The sequence below is a fragment of the Colletotrichum tamarilloi genome (genome assembly GCF_030869305.1).
Source record: "Colletotrichum tamarilloi strain Tom-12 chromosome Unknown Scaffold_1.1, whole genome shotgun sequence".
Lineage (NCBI taxonomy): Eukaryota > Fungi > Ascomycota > Sordariomycetes > Glomerellales > Glomerellaceae > Colletotrichum > Colletotrichum tamarilloi.
Genome location: NW_026849384.1, coordinates 209,402 through 230,529, shown reverse-complemented (window position 1 = coordinate 230,529; position 21,128 = coordinate 209,402). Strand labels below are relative to the sequence as shown.

Sequence of the window (21,128 nt, the reverse complement as noted above, 5' to 3'; positions counted from 1 at the left end):
GCAAACTGAAGCTTGGCGCGATATGCGCCTGTCGCCGAGAGTAATTGAAGCAGGGGAGGAGAGAAGCAGGGGCACGACAAAAAAGTCAACCAAGAAAAAACTCGTATGTATTATCGTGACGATGCTTCGCCCAATGACTACCGAATAAGGGGGAAACTATAACTACGGACTAGCGATGTGCGCCAGAACAAAAAACCAACAACAGAACGAATCTCGATGCTTCACTGTTCCGTTGCTCATAGATCGAACGAGGCAGTGAAGGTCTAGACACTTTCAGTGCCCAAGGATAAACGGACTTTGCTTCTCTTCAATAACTCCGTACTGCGCGTCTCCAGTGGCCGTGCCAATTCATAATAAGGCTTCCACACTTTTTCCAATGCCATTCGCCTAACACTCCCAAATCTCTCTATACTCTTTCGTCTATCACTGCTGATGATGTGTACGAACAATACAATCTAGACTTCAGTGGTGAATCGAAACGCGTGGCTCTCCAACATGCTGCTCGACGCAACAAAGCTGAAGCCGCCAAAGGGGTCATCCTCCTTGGCCGACATGGCGCTCCATGGGTCCTTGGCCGTGATGACGGGGCTCAGGGACAAATCGGTGAACTCGGGCGCAAAGTTCTCGGCGAGCTCGGGGTCGGTGATCATGGGCTGGATGGGCGGCTCGACCTCTCTGGCCTCGAGCTTCTTCCAGTCAATCTTTCTGAAGAAGCGGTGGCCCTTCATGATTTGCAGGTCCTTGGGCATGTTGGCTCCCAGACGCTTCTTGGGATCCTTCTTGAGCAAGCGCGTCAGGAGATCCTTGGCGTCGGGGCTCAGGAAGTACGGCATGACGAGCTTCTGCTTGACAATGTTCTGCTGAATCTTGGCATGGTTGCCGCCGCGGAAGGGCGGGTTGCCAGTCATCAAGTCGTAGCTCAGCGCGCCGAAAGACCACCAGTCGACCGCCTTTCCGTACTTCTGTCCCTGGATGACCTCGGGGGCCATGTACTCGACAGTTCCAAGCATCGAGTTGCAGTGGTCCTCTGAGGTATCGACCGCGACTTTGGAAAGGCCGAAATCAGTGAGCAACAGGTGGCCCTCAGCGTCCAGCAAGCAGTTTTCGGGCTTCAAGTCACGGTACACGACACCTAGGGTGCTATGCAGGTGCGAGATGGCGAGAAGCATCTCCGCCATGTAAAAGGCAGCAACGGGCTCGGCAAACATCTTTTCGGTGCTCAGGTGAGTGAACAGCTCTCCACCCTGGCCGTACTCGAGAATCAGATACAGCTTCTCATGGTCCTGGAAGGCGTAGTAGAGCTTGACAACAAAGGGGTGTCGGTTAACCGATTCAAGGATCTGACGCTCCGTCTTAGTCTGTTCGATGAGCTTCTTGTGCACAGTAAGGGAAGCCTTCTTGAACTGCTTCTGAGCGTAAAGCCGGCCGGTGTTGCGCTGCTTGACGAGAAGCACGGTACCGTAGGTTCCCTTTCCTAGGCACCGAAGGGGATCAAAGTCGTCGGCCGTCATCTTACGCTGAACATCCTTGCTGCCCTCGATGGGCACAATGTGGCCGTTTCGCTCTCGTACGCTCTCGTCGACGTAGTCATGCTCCAGGTTGACCTCATAGCTCGTAGACCCGGTCTCAGAACGCTCGCTGCCAGCCTCACTCTGACTGCCGTCCTGGCTCCCGCAGCGACTCATGACAGCACTGCTGATTCCCAGCCCCTTGGAAAGGCCACCATGGCCGTTGCTGCCGTTGAGGGTCAAGGTGCTCGTTCGGGAAGAGTTGTCGAGGCTGAGAGGCTCCATCTGCAAGCGCAGCTTGGCGATGCCCGAGACAGCAGGGGAGGAGGCCCCGCGCATGTTGGGGCTACAGTTGGCGCTGACGACATCGTCGATGAGGGCAGCGCGGCCGGAGCGCTTCGCGGAGAGAGGCGGGGTAGCGCAAACACCGTAGTCGGAATCCTCATCGCCGGAGGTGACGGGGGTATTTTGAAAGCCGCGCACCGTGTTCAGTGCGGGCGTCGCCTTGGCAATCATGGCTGGGTTGGTGGTGGTGGTAATTTACGGGAAAGACTTTAAGGTGGCCGCTCCGTGTAAAAGTATGGGTTGCTCGTGAACGAGGGGCGCGCGTCGGTGTCCCGGTCGCGCCCTATACCAGTAGTGGCCGTCACTTTGGTAGGAGGGTTATGGATAAGAGTGAAGCACGGAGATCGTGCCTCGTCGTCGCTCGGGGTCGTCGCGCGGGTCAGATTCGTAGTTTCTCTCAAGGTTTTGGTGGCTCGGGTTTCGGCGCATCTGGCGGCGGAAGAATGAGCAAGAAGTGATGTCGTAAGTGTCGTTTTTACTAGGCATTGGTGTTTGATGGGGTTTCTTGAGTAGTCGGTCAGTCAACAAGGCATTTTCAGAGGGAGGAGTGGTTGCATTCACCAAAATGGTGTTGTTGAAGAAAGGGAAAGGAGAAAGGATCAAATGGAAACAGGCCGGCTCCAAGGTTTAACAAATTCAAGAAAATTCAGCCCGCCCAAGCCGTTCCTCCTTCGCTCGGGACAGGCCACCCACAGGCTGGGTACAGGGGGTTTCGGCGTAAGGTAGGTATAAGTGGTAGGTACAAATGACAAGTACCGTAGTAAGACAGTGGCGGACCCAAGGTGAGCGGACCAACCAGAGGGCCAGGCCATGTCAGCCAGCGACCTGAGTGACTTTTCATTCACATGGCTGTGGGCAGCGGACACTTTTTTTCCCTCCCACCTTTCCACTTCCCACTTCCTACCCACCCAAAACCACACCAAAATGACCGAAAGTGACCAAAAGCACCGCACTTTGGAGGGGGAGGTGCGAGGGGGAAGTGTGGATCCACAGGTACACTGGTCCACTGGTGTGGGATTGGCAAAGCGGAAGCCAAAAATTTGGGCACCCGCGCTGGGGCCTTTTCGGGTGCTATCATTGGGCAGGCGCAGGGGCTGTAAGCCTGTAACCCGATGGACATTGCTTGCCTCGTTCCAACTCAGCCCAAATTGCCTGGGTCTTTTGATTTTTTCCCTTTGCATGTTCTGACTCTCCTTCAGTGGCCTGTCCCCATTTCCTTGGCACTGGATTGTCACGGCATTCCCAATTTGTTAGGTCGGCTGCGGGTAAGGTATCTCCTTTGCCTGCCCTGGCCACTGTATTTGATGCAGCGTCATGCCGGACAGATATACAACACTGGGCTGAAAGACATGTCTGGCGTCCCTTTCGAAGCCTTCCCTTTCCGTATCGTCGCCGGTTAGCAGCGGGGATCAGCGTGGCATTCTGCAATGTATTACCGAATCTGGTCGGCGGTGTCAGCGGAGTGGGAAGGTACCATCCGGATATTCATCCTTCTTCCCAGTCGCAGTCGGAATTCCACCAACAATCGAACTTGGACTTCTTTTCTTTCCCCAATTTCACATGCTCTTGCAGTCAAGGAGTTGCTGGCTTATGTCCGACTATCGACGGAGGCAGTAAAGTGATTCCTCTCAGTCCCGACTTCATTCGTCTCCAAACCACGAGATTAAAGAGAGAAGCAACTCCAGGGCCAAGGATGCGTGATTGATTGATTGATTGCCTTATGACGTCCACCAAATGTCACCAAATGTGGAGGGCGGCAGAGCCCAAAGATACAAAGTACGGACCCAAGGTACCTACCTGCCTTAGTAACCTCGCAAAGTGGTCTGACACCGGCCTCTTTCGCTACCTCGTCAAACACGCACATAGTAACGCCGCCTCTTCGCTAATATTCCTCAAATTTGCTATTTTTATGCGCCGGCCCCGTCTCACGGTCTCACTCTCACTCACACACTCTCTCAATCCGTCAGTTGGTCTTTGCGCAACCCAAGAGCCCAGACCAGAATCTCTCCCAAGGGTCCCAAGGGAGAACACGAAAACTTGAAAGGGAAAAGGGAACACAACAACATTTGAACATCCGCAGGAAATGCATCTCAGGAATGCCAACTGGCATGGAGCTCCCGTCTGGAACAAAGAGCCCACGTCAGAGGATTGACCAGGGGAGGAAATTAGTCTATTCTCTCATCTCTGTGGCATGTCTCGGACAAGATCGAGCCTCCTGTGGCTTTACCGGGTTATGTAGAATGCATGCTACGCTGGCCCGAGCATTCTGTCTCACTTTGAGTTGACAATGGTTAGCTGAGCATAGATACCTTATTCCGGACACCCAGAAGATATCCAGGCGTCACTTGAACGTTAGGCGACTGGTTATTGGCACTAATGATTTCCTGTCAGGAATCGTATAGTTCGTGGGCTCTATGATCAACCTCATTTTCTGGAATCAATCAAAACACCGCAAACACATGTTCGTCGCAGCACCCACGAACGCCTTCCCCACTGGTTCCCACCGAATAAGGTACGCCATCCACCGCACCCAACCCTGTCGAAACTCGGCCGACGACGATCTTCCCTCCTCGATGGTCACGTCAACGCCGATTGACTAAGCCCAAACTGTAATTTTGCCAGACATCAAAACGACGATTCACTTCTCTGCATGGCTTTTGGAAATCACCCTTGATCTACTAATTATCTTCTACGTTGGTCAGGTAATGCGTCTCCAGACTAAACCGCGCAAACGGGCTCCTCTGCCTCAACCTCTTGCTGAACCGGAAAAACACCCACGGCGTCACGCAGAACGCGGCCGCCAGCCCTGCCAGTATCGTGCCCGCGTAGTTCGCGTTCAGCCCGGCGTACATCTCGTGCGCCACCAGCGGCATCAACCCCGACGCGACAGCCCGCACGAGCGCGAGACCCGAGAACGCCGACGCCGAGTAGAGCAGGTACGAGTCCGCTAGGTAGCCGCTCAAAGTGTGCGCCGTCTCATTGACCGCGAAGCCCACGAGCACGAGCGACGCCGTGGGCACCGCCCAGTGGACGCCCGGCACCAGGGGTGGGACCGTCCACGCGAACCACGCCAGCCCGATGGCGAGTGCCGGGGCGGCGAACGCGAAGCCGATGATTTTGTCCTCTCTGGTCAAGGGAGGTTAGCATTGAGAGATCTCGATGAACGTATGGTAAGGATACATGAGTAAACTCACGGCTGGATGGGAATCTGCTTTCGTTGGCGGTCTCGGACGACCTTCATATCCCACAGACGAGGGAGGAACGTGAAGACGACGCCGACGGCGATGGCCAGGAACGGTAACGACGCCTGCGTCTTGGTGAACCCGAGCGAGACGTAGACCACGGTGAGCGACTCGGTAAAAAGGTAAATCATGCCCCACGACGACGCCGATATGAGCGCCACCATAACGACCAACGGCTCCGTGAGCAAGATCTTGCCCGGTCGAAGAACGCTGATCCGGACCAGGGCCCGCCAGTCGCGCGCATCGTCCGGGTTATGCCACGACAGTTCTCGCATCGTGGTCCTCTCCCTCTGGATCTTTTTGATAATGGCCCCCAGCAGGATACTAGGCCGGCTCTCCCTGATCCCAAACATGGCCAGGAACAGCACCGCCGTCACGACGGCCGCGCTGTGGAAGATCCACCGCCACCCGAGCGCTTGCGAAATATACGCGGCGTAGACGGGGCCGAAGCACAAGCCGACCGTTGTCCCCGCGTTCCAGAGGACAATGATCCAGACCCGTTGCTTCGTGTTGAACATGTCCTCCACGCTGCCGGCGATGACGACGGACGGCACGGCCGAGGCGAGCCCCGCCGCGAAACGCCCTGCGTAGACGGCTGCGGGATCGCGGACTAGGCCAGTGAGGAGGCTCGCGAGGCAGAAAGCGGCGCAGGAGATGAGGTAGGGGAGGCGGCGGCCAAAGAGCTCGGAAAAGGGGGGGATGAGGAAGCCGCCTATTGCTTGGCCTAGCTGGTACCTATTATTGTTGTCCGTCAGGAGTTCTTTTCTAGGAGAACTGGGAAGGAGGGGGAGAGAGAGAAGCTTACATTAGGGTGAAGCCCACCAGGGATACCTGACGACTGAGACCATAGTCTGGAGCCGCCTCGGTTGCGGCGACGGCCTGTGTAGGGGCAGAGCCTTGTTAGCATATCATTCTGTCTTTGGTTCTGTATTTGATGGGTAGGTTGACATTGTTGTGTAAGGTAGGTATAGGGAACTTTGGTGTAGCAACGAACACCCCCACGCTGCTCGGTTCCTGCCGCGATACGGATTATCTCGGTACGGTTCGAGAGAGATGGGGAGTAGGCAATATAAGACAAGGTAAGGTGGTGTGATCACGTACTCCAGTTGTACTTATAATTGTACTTTTCAACCTGTCAGCTACGGAAAACATATACAAAAAGAAGAAGAAAGGCTCTCTCTCACGTGTACAGCTCAAACAGAATGATGACTGTGGTATCAAACGCCTTCCGTCTGGTAGTCCAGTTCCGCGGGTGCGTAGCACAGTCACGCTGCCAGTTGACGAAGCCGTCGGCGCGCCTCTCGAGCCCGTACCTTGCTAGGACGGCGTTCTCATCCGTATAGGTACTCGCCTTCGTGTCCTCGACGACGGCGCAGGAGGAGACGGCAACGGCGGCAAGGGCTTTGACATCGGGAAACCCGGTCGGCTCCTGGGCGTCGTGGCTCTGTAGGACCATGGTTGGGGGCGTCCGGCGTAAGGTGGGAGGGGGAAAGGGGACGAGGGGATGGACGTTATAGATGAGAGGTGAGCATAGTCTAGGTGGGTGGGTATAGGAAAGGGACAAGAGGAAAGGAAGAGGGTTGAAGAGGAGAATCGTAGAATAAACGCCACCAGAGTACCATCGTCTGTATTTCTCCCCCTTTCTTTTGGGTCTGCGTTATGCTTCCGGCTACCGGCTTATATCCCACACCGCTGATCGAAGACAAGGCATCGGTCTTTTCTGTTCAACAGACACACACGTTAGGCCAAGAGAACATATCCTCCTCCTTCTCATATTCTTAGTCATATACATGTTCAATACAAATCCTACAATGCCAACAAATGCCCAGCTAACTCCGAAGAGGCGAAAGCAAGCGAGCAAAAAAAGGCTCAGCCTCCAAGTTCCCTTTCCAAGAAATCCAAGAAGCCCGTTTGGAGATCGTGAATGCTGCTACAAATCACCAAAATGAAAGCCATGGTGATTAAAGGATCAAAAGGGGAAGCAGACTATTTGCTGCATGTGAGATCCTAGACGGGTTACATCTGCCGTAAGCACTTGGAGGCCGACGTCGCGTCAACGGTCCAATCACTGATACACATCACGGCATTGAACCTCGATGATCTACTTGGGGCTGGAGCCGAGCCCGAGGCATATCGAGCATACCTTCTAGAATCGACCTGTTTAGCTGACCTAGAATGTTCACTAGCCTTCTCTCGTTTCCTCTTGAGGATGGTTATATCGCTGATTTGACAGACCTGGGGCGACGTGATTGCGATGGGCCCTGAGCTGACTGCATGACATCTCTCACTTACATACATACATACATACGCCATGCCGTTTCCCGTCTGGATGCCCCTCCCGCGCGCGCGGCTGACAGAGGATTGTGTGCTCGATAGCCTCAACCCGAATCCTTCTAGAAACGCCACAATGAGTTCGGATGGGGTGGTGATGTTCCTTTCCTCGGCTCAGATTGTAAGGCGGCAAGAGATCTCAACGTAGGTGTCTCGTGATAACATCTCCAATCCGGCTGAGATGAGATCGTCTTGCCTTTGAGGGGCGTTCTTATTAACATAGTCCCTGCAAGACCTGGACAGCGCTTGCCGGACGCACTTGCAAGCAACTGCCAAACTGCCCGTGTTGCCTGATTCCTGGTTCCACCACGGCTTTGCTTCGGGCTTGATAGTTTTCATACAGGAAATGCTCTAGGAACTCGCCGTGATTTCATCAAGACTAGCAATTTATACACCGGCCTTCGGCATCTAAAGATCTGCTGGAATTCCTCACTATGATGCCCGACGACGAGAACACCCCTATCCTCTGGGGTTCGCCCCAAGAAACCGGCGCCGCGTTCGACTTCAGGAGTGAGTCGAACCCCCCTTTCCCTCTCAGTCCTCCTTTCTACGCCAGCCCATGCAAAACCCTCATCCTTGTCTTCATTCTATTCCCGATCATCCGAATACTGATCTCTCTCGCGCGCGAGAGAGAGATAGAGAGAAAGTCCACTAACCTCCCCCTCCAGGCGACGTAATAACAACCCCCTCCTTAACAATGCTAACCGCAATATCCCAAACAACCCTCTCCGACGACGTCTACGCAGAAGACACCACAACCACCGCCTTCGAAACCTCGCTCGCGAGAACCTGCGGCCACGCCGCCGCAGCCTTCGTCCTCACCGGCACAATGGCAAACCAGCTCGCCCTCCGCACCCTCCTAACCCAACCACCCCATGCCGTCCTCGCCGACGCTTCCGCGCACATAATCCACTGGGAAGCCGGCGGCGTAGCACACCTCTCGGGCGCCATGATCCAGGGCATCCGCCCGCGCAACGGGTTGTACTTGACCCTAGAAGACATCGAGACACATGCCGTCGTGACGGACGACGTACATAAATGCCCCACGCGGGTGGTGAGCATCGAGAACACGTCCTCCGGCGTCGTCGTGCCGCTCGCAGAGCTGCAGAGGATCAGAGAGTGGACTAGGGAGAGGGGGATCGGCGTACACGTGGACGGCGCACGGCTCTGGGAAGCCGTGTCCGCGGGCGCGGGCACTCTAGAAGAATTCGGACGGTGCTGCGACGTTCTAACCCTCGATTTCAGCAAGAACCTCGCCGCGCCGATGGGCGCCATGGTGCTGGGTTCGTCGGAGCTGATCAAGCGTCTGCGGAGGATACGCAAGAGTATAGGCGGCGGGATGAGGCAGGCCGGCGTCCTCGCCGCCGCGGCGCGGCAGGCCGTTCTAGAGAATTTCGGCCTGGGTAACCGAGACTCTCGGGGCGTGCTGGGGAGGAGCCGGGCGATGGCGGCTGAGGTTGGGAGGATGTGGGTTTCCCGGGGCGGAGTACTGCTAAAGCCTGTTGAGACGAATATGGTCTGGTTGGATCTCCGGGGTTGCGGTGTGGGTTTGGAGCGGTGGAATGAGGCTGGGAGGCGGAGGGGGATCAAGTTGGATGGGAAGAGGGTCGTGTTGCATCACCAGGTTGGGGAGAGCGCGATGAGGGCGTTGGGGGATGTGATGGATGAGGTTCTTGGGAGGGTTCGGGGGGCGTCTGATGGGGTTGGTGGATCGCCCAAGGCGAGGTTATAGATGGTCTTTCATGAACTTTGAGGCGATGCTTCAAAATCTGGTTCGATGGGAGTTGGCGAGTTGACTGAACTTGGAAGGGGGTATCTTATTGTTCTACAGGAGTCGGTGTCTCCGTCCGTCTCCAAAACCAAATCATCTTCCTTACACTCCCTCGCCATCATTCCGGCCCCAGAGCTTGACCGTCCGGTCGTGGCCACCGCTGACAATCCACTTGCCGTCCCTGCTAACATCGACACTGGCAACCGGCCCGGAGTGCCCGCTGAGCGTCTGCACCAACCCCCAGTTGTCGGCCGAGAAGATTTTAATCTTTGCGTCGAACCCGCCAGAGACGAAAAACGTGCCCGCCTTCTTGGGCTGCTGCGCGCCCTTTTCGTCAGGGCCGGGCGGGTGGCCGTCGATCGGGTCGTCCAGGCCCCGAAACCACCGCACGTCCGAGACGGCCTTGGCGTGCGCGCCGAGGTTCGCCGTCCGCTGCACCTTGCGCACATCCCAGCACTTTACCCAGCCGTCGGCCGAACCCGACAGCACCCTGTGGCCGTCGGAACCCCAGTCGAGCGCGTAGATGGGCTGGATGTGCTCGTCGAGAATCATGACCGTCCTGCCGGACCGCAGATCCCAGATGCGGCCGATGCTGTCCAGGCCCGCGCTGGCCAGGAGGGAGCCGTCGGCGTTGAAGCTGACGGCGTAGACGCCCCTGGAATGGCCCTCTTGCAGCAGTAGCTCCGCCGTCGTTTCCACGTCCCAGAGCCTCCACGTCGTGTCGTCTGAGGCCGATGCCAGATATCGGCCGGAAGGGTGGAACTCGACGCGAGATACCCTGCCGCCGTGGCCCGTCAGGGTCGAAAGGGGGGTATCTTTGTTCAGAGACCACAGGTGGACCAAGCCCTCAGCTCCGCCGGAAGCGAGGTTCACGGTATCGGGTGACACGTTGGCCTCGGGTAGCGTGGACCCCGGGTACCATGAGATACCGCTAATCTTTTGTGTGTGTCCTCGGAGATTCATCTTGGCCTCCATGCTCGGGATCTCAATGAGCTTGAGCGCTCCGCCCCAGTTCCCCACGGCAACGAGCTCTCCGTTTGGCGATAATCTCGTCATGCTGACGTGTCTCTCGCCGGCCGTCTGACTGCCCTGGAGCTCGAAGCCATCCAGCTTCTCCTTGATCTGTTTCCGGAACTTGACGTGTGTACGCAACGGGATCGTAGACTCGGCCTTTTGAAACTGCACCCGCCGCCGCGCCCTCGGCAGGGAGTACTTTGCGATATCGATGCGTGCCTGCAGCAGGGCCTGGCCGCCGGGTGTGTAAAACTCCTCGTCCTGCTCGTCCTCGTCCTCATCCTCGGCGTCCTCCATTGTGATGTCGCCGTTCTCGATGCCATCCATCTCCTGCTGGTTGGCCAGCAGCTGGGTAACCAGCAGGTTCCGGAGGCGGTCTCTGCGTTCGGGCTTGCCCTCGCCAAAGAGCGTGATCGGCTCGCCCATCTCTCTGAGCCTTGTGCGCACCCGGTTGTCGTCTGTGGGCACCGCGATACTCGCCGCCAGCTTCTTCCTCTCCATCTGCGCCAGGACGGCCGACGTCTTCTCAGGCGCGGCGCCGGCAAATGCGGAGGGAATCTCGTAGTCGTGGTCGACGGGGACGTCCTCCAGCGCGATACCTCGATCCTCGTCCATTGCCTCCTCGACGTAGGCTTGTCGTGAAGGGTGCATCATCTTGGGCAGCGGGAGGGCTTTCGGCCCGGGAAAGTCAGAGTTATTGCAAAGTCGCGTGAAGAGGGTAATTCGAAGGCGTCATTCGAGGGTTCTGTAGCTAAGGGGGGGGGGGGGGCCGATTGAGCTCCAATGGATGCCTAGTGAAGGAAATAATTGTTTGGTATTTGGGATTTCGTAGAGCTTACAACAGTACGTGCAAGCAAGTAGTGAGCTAAAGGTGCGCGCGCCAGCCACAATGCACTCGGGGTCCACTGAAAATTTCTCGGCTACGGTGGCTCTTTTCGCCGTCCCGCTGCCCGCTGTCCGAGTCTCTAAAGGAAACGTTCCAGGTTGGCTGGCTGAGTCCCTACATTACAAACAAGGCGAAAGATGATGAAAAGAGATTCCTGATGTTTGACCTAAATTCGAGCGTTAAGACACGGTGCAAGGCTTTGAGGCTGATGTAGCATAAAAGCGTATGAAGCTGGCTCAGTGAAATTGGATAGCTTGAATTGCATCTTAACTCAGGTACAAGAAGCTATGGACCTGTTTGCCCTGCTCTCTCTACCACCCGTCCACGCCCTATCCGACCGTCTCCCCAAAGCCTCCGACTACGCCCTCCAGTACAAAATAAAATGAGAAGAAAAAATGGAAAGACTCATTAGTGGATGGTAATCGCCAGCTTGTTGGGCAACATCCAAGGTATCTGAAAGAGTTCAAAAAGCTTTTTGTTATCAAAGGAAAAGGACGTATGAAAAAAACAGTTACGGTCCAGAAACGAGGTTCGACACACGAGCTGGAACCAAATCAATTAGCTCGGTGTTCCCTCTCTGCTGCGACTCTCACGCTTGCTCATGAAGCTGCGGCGAACAATCGACTTGGGGCTGTCAGGGTCCAAGGTGCTGGCTGATGCGACGAAGGTACTCTTCATAATGACCGTTCCGCTTCCAACCTTGATCTCCTTCTCGGCTCCAGTTCCGGTTTCATCGACGAAGTAAAGGGCTTCGCCCAGGTCGTCATCGCTCCTGAGGGTGTGCTCGCCCTTGGCCTCGATCTTGAATTGGGTATCGGGTGTGCATGTGGTCTTGAAAGTCTCGTTGAATCGGAAGAAACCAGTGGCGTCCTTATGGTGCTTGGTCTTGCCAATTGCCTTGGGCTTGGGCGTCAACTGGTTGATGGTGATGTACAAGTCGGTTGAGGGAGGGAATCCCGTAGCAGACACGACGGTGAAAGAGGCGCTTCCTGAGCCAGGGGAACCTGGGTTCAAGCTGTGAACAGAAGCAGCCCCGTTGCTCTGTTTACGCGCGTGACCTCCTAGTGTAGAGCCATTGGAGGTGCCCGGTCGCGTATCGGGAGATTCACTACCATCCGATGTGGAGAATCCTGTTGCTCGCTTGAGTCCAAGGCCAGGTGTCGGTCCAGGAGGGCTGCCTCCATTCTCGACAATGGTCGGGATGTCGTTGAAACTAGACGACGCACCATCTGCGTCATCCTCCTTTCTGGAAAACAAACCACGCTTGAGGAACGAGGCACCTTTGCCCACGCCGTGACCAACGGTGCTGCCAACTTTGATGGGTGCTCCAGCAATGCCAGTGACGATTCTCCCAGGCGCCGCGAATGTTCCGGAAAAGGTAGAGGTGCCCTGGCGAGTGCGAGTGACATACGAGGGCCGGAAAAGCATCCTCAATCTGACTGTGCCCGACTTTCCATCCAGAATCAGTCGACTCTCACTAGGTCTAAAGGGATCCAGCTGCTCAAGGTTGATGTCGGCAGCTCCAAGGAAGTCGGGCTTGTCGGCGAAATCGTAGTCCCACACAGTGACCTTGAACTTGGCAGCCGTTCTCGATGGGACGGGAACCTCAAAGAATTCGTTCCAGGCAGGGTGCAGCGTCTTCTTCTGAACCTTGGTCTTGTACACATCCTCGCCATTGAGCTCAAACTTGCAGTAAGGATCGCTCTTGCCATTTGAGTCGGCTGACGGTAGGTCTTGGGCATCCAAAACATCGACGCGGAGTGTACCCATGTTGTTGATACTTTCGCTCGGATCCAGCTGCATCTTGACGGGAATATACTTGAGGCTGACCTTGACGCTGCTGGGCCGGTTTTCCTTGTCTTTCAACTTGAGAGTCGTGGGGTTGTTCTAAAACTGGTTAGCAATTTGTCATGTTTCCAGGAGATGAAAAAACTCACCAGGCACTGCTTCAGCGTGTCCAAAGTGTTTCCCTGCAGCTTGGCGATGGTGTGGTCCTTGTCCTTGTCGCTGCCCTCTACCTTGTCGCCCTTCTCACGGACCTTGAGTGTAAGACGAGAGAAGTCGAGCTCTCGGATGAAACAATCGCCAATTTCATCAAATGCGTGCTTCTTGTGCTTGGCGGCAGACGAGGTATACGAAGGGAAGGCCATGTCGTCGACCCAGACCTCCAAGTGTGTGTTGTGCTCAGGCATCTCCGCTTCCATGAGCTTGAAGATCAAGAGACCAGACTCATACTTCAGAAGCTCCTGAGGGGACAGCCGAATCTTAGGCGGGCCGCTCTCATCCTTGGATTTCCTGGGCATAGTAGGTGAGACAGGAGTGACTGGTGTCTTTGGCGGACTGATTTCCAACTCGGCTCCGTCCTTCTTCTCTTCGGTCTTCTTCTCCATGGAGCTGCTGAATTTACCGGCCTCTGACGATCGCGGAGCATCCTCGATCGCCTTCGCAGCCGCAGCCGCCTCAGCCTCTTCCTCCTCGTCTTCGGGGTCGGCAACATTGAGACAAGGGAAAAAGGATACCGTGTAGGTCAGAACACCCTTTGCGATGCCCTTGCCATGAAGCTGCAGACCACCCTGGAACATCTTCTTCTGATCGTGAACGTTGTACTCGCCGTTCTCAGCTTGCGAGATATAGTCGCCAGCGAATACTTCAATCAAACCAAGACTGCGATCCTTGCCCATCTTCTCAGAGTCCATGACTTCGAGCGTAAGACGCTCGCGAGCCGAGTGGACTGGAACGTAGAGAACCTCGTCAAAGTCGGGATCAAGAGTGTTCTTATGGGTAACTGTGCGAGCCTTCTCAATTCCGGAGAGAAGAACGCGCACGTAGGGGTCGGATTTGCCGAGAGTCTCGAAGTTGCGAAGGTCCTTTGCGTTCTTGAAGTGGAAACGCATAACACCAACCGGGGTGACGTAACCTCCCGTTCCACCGACTACACCAGAAAGAGCAACCGGCTTCCATTGAGCCATCATCTTCACGCGACCGGTCGCGACGCCAGAGAGATGGAACCACTCCTGGCTCTTGCCCATGCACTCCAGCATGTCCTCGAGTTTGATCTGGTACTTGCCGATGACCTGGTCGCCAGTAAGATCGCGGTCGTCTTTGATCGTGACTCCAAGTTTAGCGTTCTTCTTGTCAGTAATCAACATCTCCTTCGAGCCATTATCCCAGATCGGGTTATTGGTCCTCTTTAGCTTCTTTGTAGAGTGGACGTCTCGGCCGTTGAGATGCAGAGTAGCATAAGGGTTGAGAAGACCGACAAGACTCTTGGTGCCATCCAAATCCTTAGCCTGCTCCACTGTGAATCTGAGAATACCCGTGTTGGAGTCCGGCGGAGGCTCCAAGCTGCCGTCTTCCAACTTCTTGGGCTCCATGACTGGGAAGAATCGGATATCGCAGGAGAGCTGACCTCGAGCCTTGCCGTCTGCAATGACTTCAAGGACTTCATTCTCGTGAACAGCCAGTTCCTCGACCTGATCGAGAGCAAACGATGCCACGCCCAGTTCCTTGTGTTTTCTGAAGTCATTGTAGTCGAATACTTGGATATCCAGAGAGTCATTGAAAGAAGTGATGATGATGTAGTGAGTCTCGTTCCAGCGCGGGTTTCCGGTGTCCTTGACGTGCTTTGTGCGGGCAAGCTGCTGGCGGCGATTCAAGGTCAAGGCGGCATACGGATCGGGCGAACCAGAGAAGTTGTCCGGGTTCTTGAGGCCCTGAGCGCCATGGAGAGTAACAGCAACCACGCCGATAGCCTGGTCAACCGGGGTTCCAGCCAGCATCTTGGCTACTTCAATGGGGAATACGTTGGGAGAGTACATCATGGGAGCCAGGTTGCCGTGGATCTGCTCGAGGATGAAAGACTCGAGTCCAGGAATGAAGTTGATGTCGAATCCGAAAGTCTCACCACCGAGAGGTTTGCAGACGTAATCAATCGTGGGCTTTTCCAGAAAGCACATCTCCACCTTTTCAATGTGAGGGAAAGGGATTTGTAGCTTGATCTTGAGTTGCATGATGCCAGAAAAGGACATGTCCTCAACGATCACGTCCAGGCCTTTGCTAATCATGGCCTTTCCAACTCGAATCTCAAGAACAACCTTTGGGTTGATCTTGTTTTTGACTTGCTTGGAGGTCATATCCGCCGTGTCATTGGGGGTGAAGCTAAATTTCCAATCCATGATGACGGTGTCATCTCCAGCTTTGGGATACGTCTTTACGTGCTCCATTCGCGGAGGCTTTGAGCCGAGAGTGAACGTCTTGAGCTTCAAGCTGTCCAGGAAGGCGGGAGTAGCGCCACTGAGAACCTGGTCAACAGAGTTGATGATGGTTTGTGCCAGAACGGGTTGATAGATAGGCCAGAACTTGAGCATAAAGGAATTGATCCACTCGAGCGATTCGGTTTCAGTCTCAAGTTTCTTCAGCGAAAGTTCTCTGTTGATGTCATCTCGAAAGTTGCGCCTGACTCGGCGAATGGAAGTCCGGTAGTAAGTCGAGCAGACAGCCATGAGAATGAAGACCCAGCCAAGGCCTCCGCCCAAAACAGCGACGAGCCATGAAGAGATACAGGCAAAGGCAATGATGGCGGCATTGTGGTACCAGTCTCCGTAGAATTTATCCGGGATGTTACTTTCGAGCCAGGTCGAGTGATCTAGGAGACTTGCCGCATCATGGAGGTCGTCAGCGGGCCAGCCGAACCTCGGGGCCCAACCAGTTCTCGTGTATGGTTCTTCGTCATGGCTTTGGGGATCGTGGGTCTTGATCGTGTTTCCGTCCTTGTCCTTGGGCAATTCGATGACGCCTTCTTTGGTCGGGGGTGGAAGATCGGTGACGGGAGCACTCGAATCAGCCACATCGGTTACGACTGAAATACCCTTGGTTCGCTGGGAATGGAAGCCTGCGGGAACGGCCTGGCAAACAAGAGACGTGTCAGTTCGGCTCAATTCAATGGTGAAGTGGGGAACTCGGTTGCGCAACTCACAGCTGCAGCTTGGCGGCGCTTCTCTTCAGGGCTCGCATCGGGGTCGAAGGTGAAGGCGGTGATACCAGCCTTCTTGGACTCTTCGACAATCTTCTTCTGAGCATCGTCTGCGGAAACGTTGGATTCGGGATCCTGGGCAGCCTCGACGACACCCTGAACCTTGAGCTCGTTCTTCTCGAGTGCGGAAGCCATCTTGTCAAGCTCTCGGGCGCCGCGCGGAGCAGCTTAGTGTGGGATGACCGAGTCAATTAGCCAGGCGCTCAGCTTGCGATGCTGTACCGACGCATGCAATTGTAGCTCTTGCAATGGACGAGGTAGACCGGTGGCCTCGTTGGAATTGGAGTTTGGAGGGGAGAGAGTGAACAAGTAACGAAATTGGAGAAGGGACGCGAGGAGGGTCTCAGGGAGGGTCTCGGACTAAAAAGAGACGAGAAGAGAGAAGTAGATCGGCGACAGGGAAAAAGGAGGGAGTGAATGGAGAGTGGCCGGACTGTGGCTGGTCGGCCAGTAGTTGGAATACTAAGATAGCTTAGTGAAGAAATTGTGGAGGGCGGCACGAAGTAGAACAAGATTCGGTAGAAGAAAGACAGAAGGCGGGAAGCCACGAAGTCAAGGTGGAGGGAGGGCAAGGCAAAGGTGGCAGTGATGAAGTGGATGGAGAATCAGAAAGGTGAAGGTTGGATTGGGAATTTGGCACAGATACGTCAGGTTCGCTAGCGGCTACGCCGTGGCATGGATTGGGTAGCCGGTACGAAGTACTTGGTGCGTTTGGAGACGGTTGGAACTTGGAGAGACTGCCCGGGCGGAACAACAGGCCGATCGATGGGGTGGGCGTCAATGGAAGGTGGTGCAGAGTGTACAAGTGCCATGTACAAGTTTTTTGACCAACTGGAACCTACCTTAATGCAAGAAAGTGAGTGCAAGTGCAAGTGCGACTGGGACATTACAAGATTACGACTGCAGCTTCAACCGGTTCATGGCACCAGAAAAGCGAGACGAGCAGAGCAGGGGGTGGGGGGTTTTAACCGTCAGGCAAGGTGCGATGCTAAACCATAAGGGTACCTCGAATGCTTGGCTAAGACCAAGATTTCGAGTAACCACACCTCCCTTATTTTCTTTGGATACCTAAGGTAAGGTATCTTTTGGATGACTTCTCGGGCAGTACGGAGTGAAGCAATCGCAATGACGCCTCTCTTCGGGTACTTTGCAAGCTGTCAACCAGCTTCCTGGTGTCCGCGGTGCAGGAGGGAGAGAGAAAGCGGATAACGACGTAATACTCGCCATTACCTCAGCAGATTTCAGCTGGGGGAAATGCTGCATTGGGCTGTGACTGGTTGCTGAAGGCGGGCGGGGGAGCTGCCTACAGCACCTCAGGGCAGCGATCCCTGTCGAGCCAAACCAGCGGGATTGGCTACTGGAGCTTCAAGACAGGGGTTCTCAGCTTGCTTGGGGACTGGCGAGCTGGGAAAGTGCCAGGTTGGGTGCCTTCCCGGAAAGGTTGCACTTGGAATGGAAGCACCAGAGGGAAGCGGGGGCGGTTTACTACGTACCTTGCCTAGCTGCATGGCGCTGGGCAGGGCAGGGCAGGCTTGGGGAAGAGCCGAACATCCAGCTTGGTCAGGGTCGCCGAGACCGAAAGCTCATTCCTCCAGTTCGTCCACCTCCACTACGAATACACACACTACTGCAGACATACAGAATACCTACGGATACAGCGTGCGGGTAATACCTGTTTCTCTGTCACCTCACACACTTTGGTTTTAAGATACAAGATGCGACACCATTCGTCCGCGCTTACATTCCTCTCTGCTGCATCGTATGCTGATAAATTCAGTCGTCTATAAGGTGTTGCGTTATCCGCTATGTCGTCTCAACTCCAGCACCTTTGCGACATTGAATTCCGCCAAGTCTATCCGATCAGACTCCCTACACGCTCCTTGACCCGCACCGGCAGAAGCAAGTCATCGATCGTCACCAGTCGACGCACTGCTGGTACATCCATGCTTCAGCGGCTCGATGCCGTCGACGACTCGCTACCTATCTTGATACCCTACAAATTCCGAGCTTATCACCTTGAATCAATCGTACACCCCAACATTCCTCACGACTACCCCTCCAGTCTCGACACTCCCCTCTGCACTCAGTCGTCAGGATTGTCAGGGAAGTTCGTGGCTGGATGGGGGCCGAGGTCCTGGCACAGCAGAGCTCCGCCAACGGTCAAACTTGGGCACCCTGACCAACGGTCAAGCTACCAAACAACGGTCGAATCACGTCCATCCCAGCTACCCGATCCTTGCCGGCAATCCTTCATCGATCGGACCATGGCGAACCGATGACAGGCTCATGACTGACAGGCCACAATCACACCTATGGATACACTAAACTCGGTGGCCCGTCGCCAACTAGGTATTGCTGCCCACGATCTGACGAATGCTCATTTCACCTCTCCATGGCCAGTGTCTTTTGCCGCTACAACGATGCGAAACATGCCGTGGTACAATTCATTTCCCAGCGATTCCTACAAAGAAAGGGGAGTTGGAAACCAGTCAAATGCGAGCTGCGCAAGCTCAACCAAGTTAGCCATGGCGTACAGCCTCGCCGTTGAGTAACACAGAGCTTGTCGCAACGTGCACCAGCAGCATCTGTCCATTCATCGCGCCATGTTCCTGCCTAGGGAATTTAAGACTAAGACAGTTTCGCCGCCGTCTTGGCAGGTACCAGCCGCTAGCCTCACCTCGAAAGAACGCGTTTTCACTTTTGAGGCATCCTTCATTTCCTGACTTGTGGATTAGAAACTCTACGGACTACGGACTACGATTGCCGATAACGCGAGAGTCAGAGATTCAGAACAGCAGAGACTAGGAGGAAAGGAGATCTGTACTGCGTGTTGATCGAGCTAACCCGCTCTGCAAGCATTGTTGATTGGTCTCAGCTATTTCCAAGACAGGCTCGGTTCCTGGCGATCTCTACCGGTAATCTAACATGCCGGCATCGTTGAACTTAGACTTGCACATCGCGGTCATCACCCAAGGCCGAACGCTAACAACAGCACGACTTTATCCACGCGTACATGCGCGAAACGAATCATGCACCCACGAGCCAAGGCTTCCTTCTACCAGACACCACGCAGACGTATACACTCGCACGCATCGAGTTTCCGATCCTGCACTGAGGAAAGATGCCGTTCGTCGACGGCAAGATTGAGATCATCTGAAGAGAACTATTGCTACACTGTCCACGTAAATGCTACGCAAACCAACTAGGCGCTTTGAGCTTGCTCAAAAAACCAATTCATAAGTGGGAAGTTCTAGGCTAGCCCCGAGCCATTTTCCGGTCCCAAACCATGCTGTCTAACCCCAAGTCGTCTTCACATGAAAGAAAGAAAGGCCCAGTGCGAGCATTGAAGAGAAAAGAGAAATGAAGAGTTCGCTCAAACAATGAAGGGCTATCGACCAAGGCTGATCGCGATCGATGCATTCTGTCCCTGCAGCATGCAAAGCACACGGTGCCACAATAGGCTCATATGCAGACGACAATCCAGAGCAACAGACGCCCAGGCCAGGGAAACAAAAATCTCCGAACCGCGCTCGTCCTCAGACGACAGCCATACTTCCAATGTCCGAGCTCATGAGACTATCATGCTCACGACTTAGAAGTTGGATGACGCCTCCTTTTCGGAATCGGCGGCGACGCTGACGCTGTTGACAGTGATAGTCTTTCCCGACTCGCTCGTGACGCGAACGTCGACCGTCTCGGTTCCGAAACCGCTCGAGTTCTCGAAAAAGTTGTACGGCTGGCGGTTGGTCGCCTGCCAAGTGCTTCCGCCATCCGTGCTGACTTCGAGCTTCGCCACGGGCTCGTTGTGGTTCAGCACTTGCATGGAGAACCAGTTGGCAGAAGTGCCAGTCTTGTTGTGGAGCTTGATCGGCGAAGTGATACCGCACTCAACAAACTCGTACGAAGTCGAAATGATGCCCTCGGAGACGGTTCCGAGCTGCGTGAAGGCATCCTGGAACAGATCGAGGTGGCCCTCGTCGCACTCGGGGCACTGGTCTACAACCATGGCTGTGATGCTGTTGCCATTGGGTCCAGTGACCTTGACGCAAGCACCGCAGTGAGCGGCAGAATCCCAAGCCTGGCCGGAGAAGGCAGTGCCGTAGAGGCCGGAGGGGATGGTATAGGTCGAGAAGGAGCACATGCCGCCAGAGGTGTTACCGCCGTAAAAGGTCGACTTGCCCTGCTTGGTTCCACCACTGCCGATCGGCGTCGAGGATGAGGCCGGGGTGCTGGCACTGCTGCTGCTCGACGATGGGGCAGCCTGCTCCACCACGGTAGCCGAGGCCGATGCGGTCGTTGCGATGACCGATGGCATCTGAACGGGAGTCTCGACGGGGGCGGAGCTTTCGACGGAGCTCTCGACGGGAGGTTCGACGGGAGTAGGTTGCACGACCGGCGCCGTCGGGATGGGGGTCATGGTCGGGCCTCCGTAGGTCGGGGTGACGTAGAAGGTGAGGACGGTGGTGCTACGCGGCTTGGCTGAGCAGGACTTGACGGGCTTGGCGAAGGCCATGTGAGCCGCCGAGGCGGCCAACAAGAGAATGGATTGCTTCATTGTGTCGAAGACGATGGACGTGATAACGATGTGTTACGGTAAGGTTCCTAGCCAAGGAGGAACTACTGATCGGATGCAGATTCAATTCGGACAGAGACAAGCTCGGTGTCTTTTCTTTGGATAATGACAGAATAGCAGTCGGCAATATCAACAAGTGAAGGAATGTCGGACCTCAAAGGGGTGCAGCAAGAGTTCCAGACCAGCGTGGATAGAGAGAGAAAGGGTCAAGGAAAGACTTCACACCTACATGGCAGGATATGGCAATCCTTTTGAGGGAAGAGCCTAGAGCAGGAGGGCAGGCAACCATAACACCGGTATTATTTTGATTTAATCTTACTCGATCCTGCAGAGGGACGGAAGAAGGACAAGCGCCACCAACGGGAAGGAAAAAACAACGCGCGCGAGAGAGTTTTCCTCCTACTGTGCCGCCGCCGCCGTCCATCC

General features: G+C 55.2%; 6 protein-coding genes across 6 annotated transcripts; 1 reads left to right on the top strand and 5 right to left on the bottom strand.

The window, feature by feature from the left end:
* Positions 1–455: 455 nt before the first annotated feature.
* CTAM01_00071 (uncharacterized protein) lies at positions 456–2,024 on the bottom strand (the record flags this gene model as incomplete). Its single annotated transcript, XM_060516125.1, has 1 exon — positions 456–2,024. The coding sequence occupies one exon, from the start codon at positions 2,022–2,024 to the stop codon at positions 456–458; it is 1,569 nt and encodes a 522-aa protein (XP_060388751.1).
* Positions 2,025–4,531: 2,507 nt separating this feature from the next.
* CTAM01_00070 (major facilitator superfamily transporter) lies at positions 4,532–6,551 on the bottom strand (the record flags this gene model as incomplete). Its single annotated transcript, XM_060516124.1, has 5 exons — positions 4,532–4,979; positions 5,048–5,830; positions 5,901–5,974; positions 6,197–6,218; positions 6,280–6,551. 5 exons carry the CDS (start codon positions 6,549–6,551, stop codon positions 4,532–4,534), a joined length of 1,599 nt encoding a protein of 532 aa, XP_060388750.1.
* A 1,309-nt stretch (positions 6,552–7,860) lies between these two features.
* On the top strand, positions 7,861–9,158 carry CTAM01_00069 (beta-eliminating lyase; the record flags this gene model as incomplete). Its single annotated transcript, XM_060516123.1, has 2 exons — positions 7,861–7,936; positions 8,095–9,158. The coding sequence occupies 2 exons, from the start codon at positions 7,861–7,863 to the stop codon at positions 9,156–9,158; spliced, it is 1,140 nt and encodes a 379-aa protein (XP_060388749.1).
* Positions 9,159–9,299: 141 nt separating this feature from the next.
* CTAM01_00068 (WD domain-containing protein) lies at positions 9,300–10,865 on the bottom strand (the record flags this gene model as incomplete). The annotated part of the gene is made up of 1 exon (XM_060516122.1): positions 9,300–10,865. The coding sequence occupies one exon, from the start codon at positions 10,863–10,865 to the stop codon at positions 9,300–9,302; it is 1,566 nt and encodes a 521-aa protein (XP_060388748.1).
* Positions 10,866–11,655: 790 nt separating this feature from the next.
* On the bottom strand, positions 11,656–16,264 carry CTAM01_00067 (C2 domain-containing protein; the record flags this gene model as incomplete). The annotated part of the gene is made up of 3 exons (XM_060516121.1): positions 11,656–12,984; positions 13,035–16,001; positions 16,073–16,264. 3 exons carry the CDS (start codon positions 16,262–16,264, stop codon positions 11,656–11,658), a joined length of 4,488 nt encoding a protein of 1,495 aa, XP_060388747.1.
* Positions 16,265–19,721: 3,457 nt separating this feature from the next.
* CTAM01_00066 (rare lipoprotein A) lies at positions 19,722–20,684 on the bottom strand (the record flags this gene model as incomplete). Its single annotated transcript, XM_060516120.1, has 1 exon — positions 19,722–20,684. The coding sequence occupies one exon, from the start codon at positions 20,682–20,684 to the stop codon at positions 19,722–19,724; it is 963 nt and encodes a 320-aa protein (XP_060388746.1).
* Between the last annotated feature and the right edge of the window lie 444 nt (positions 20,685–21,128).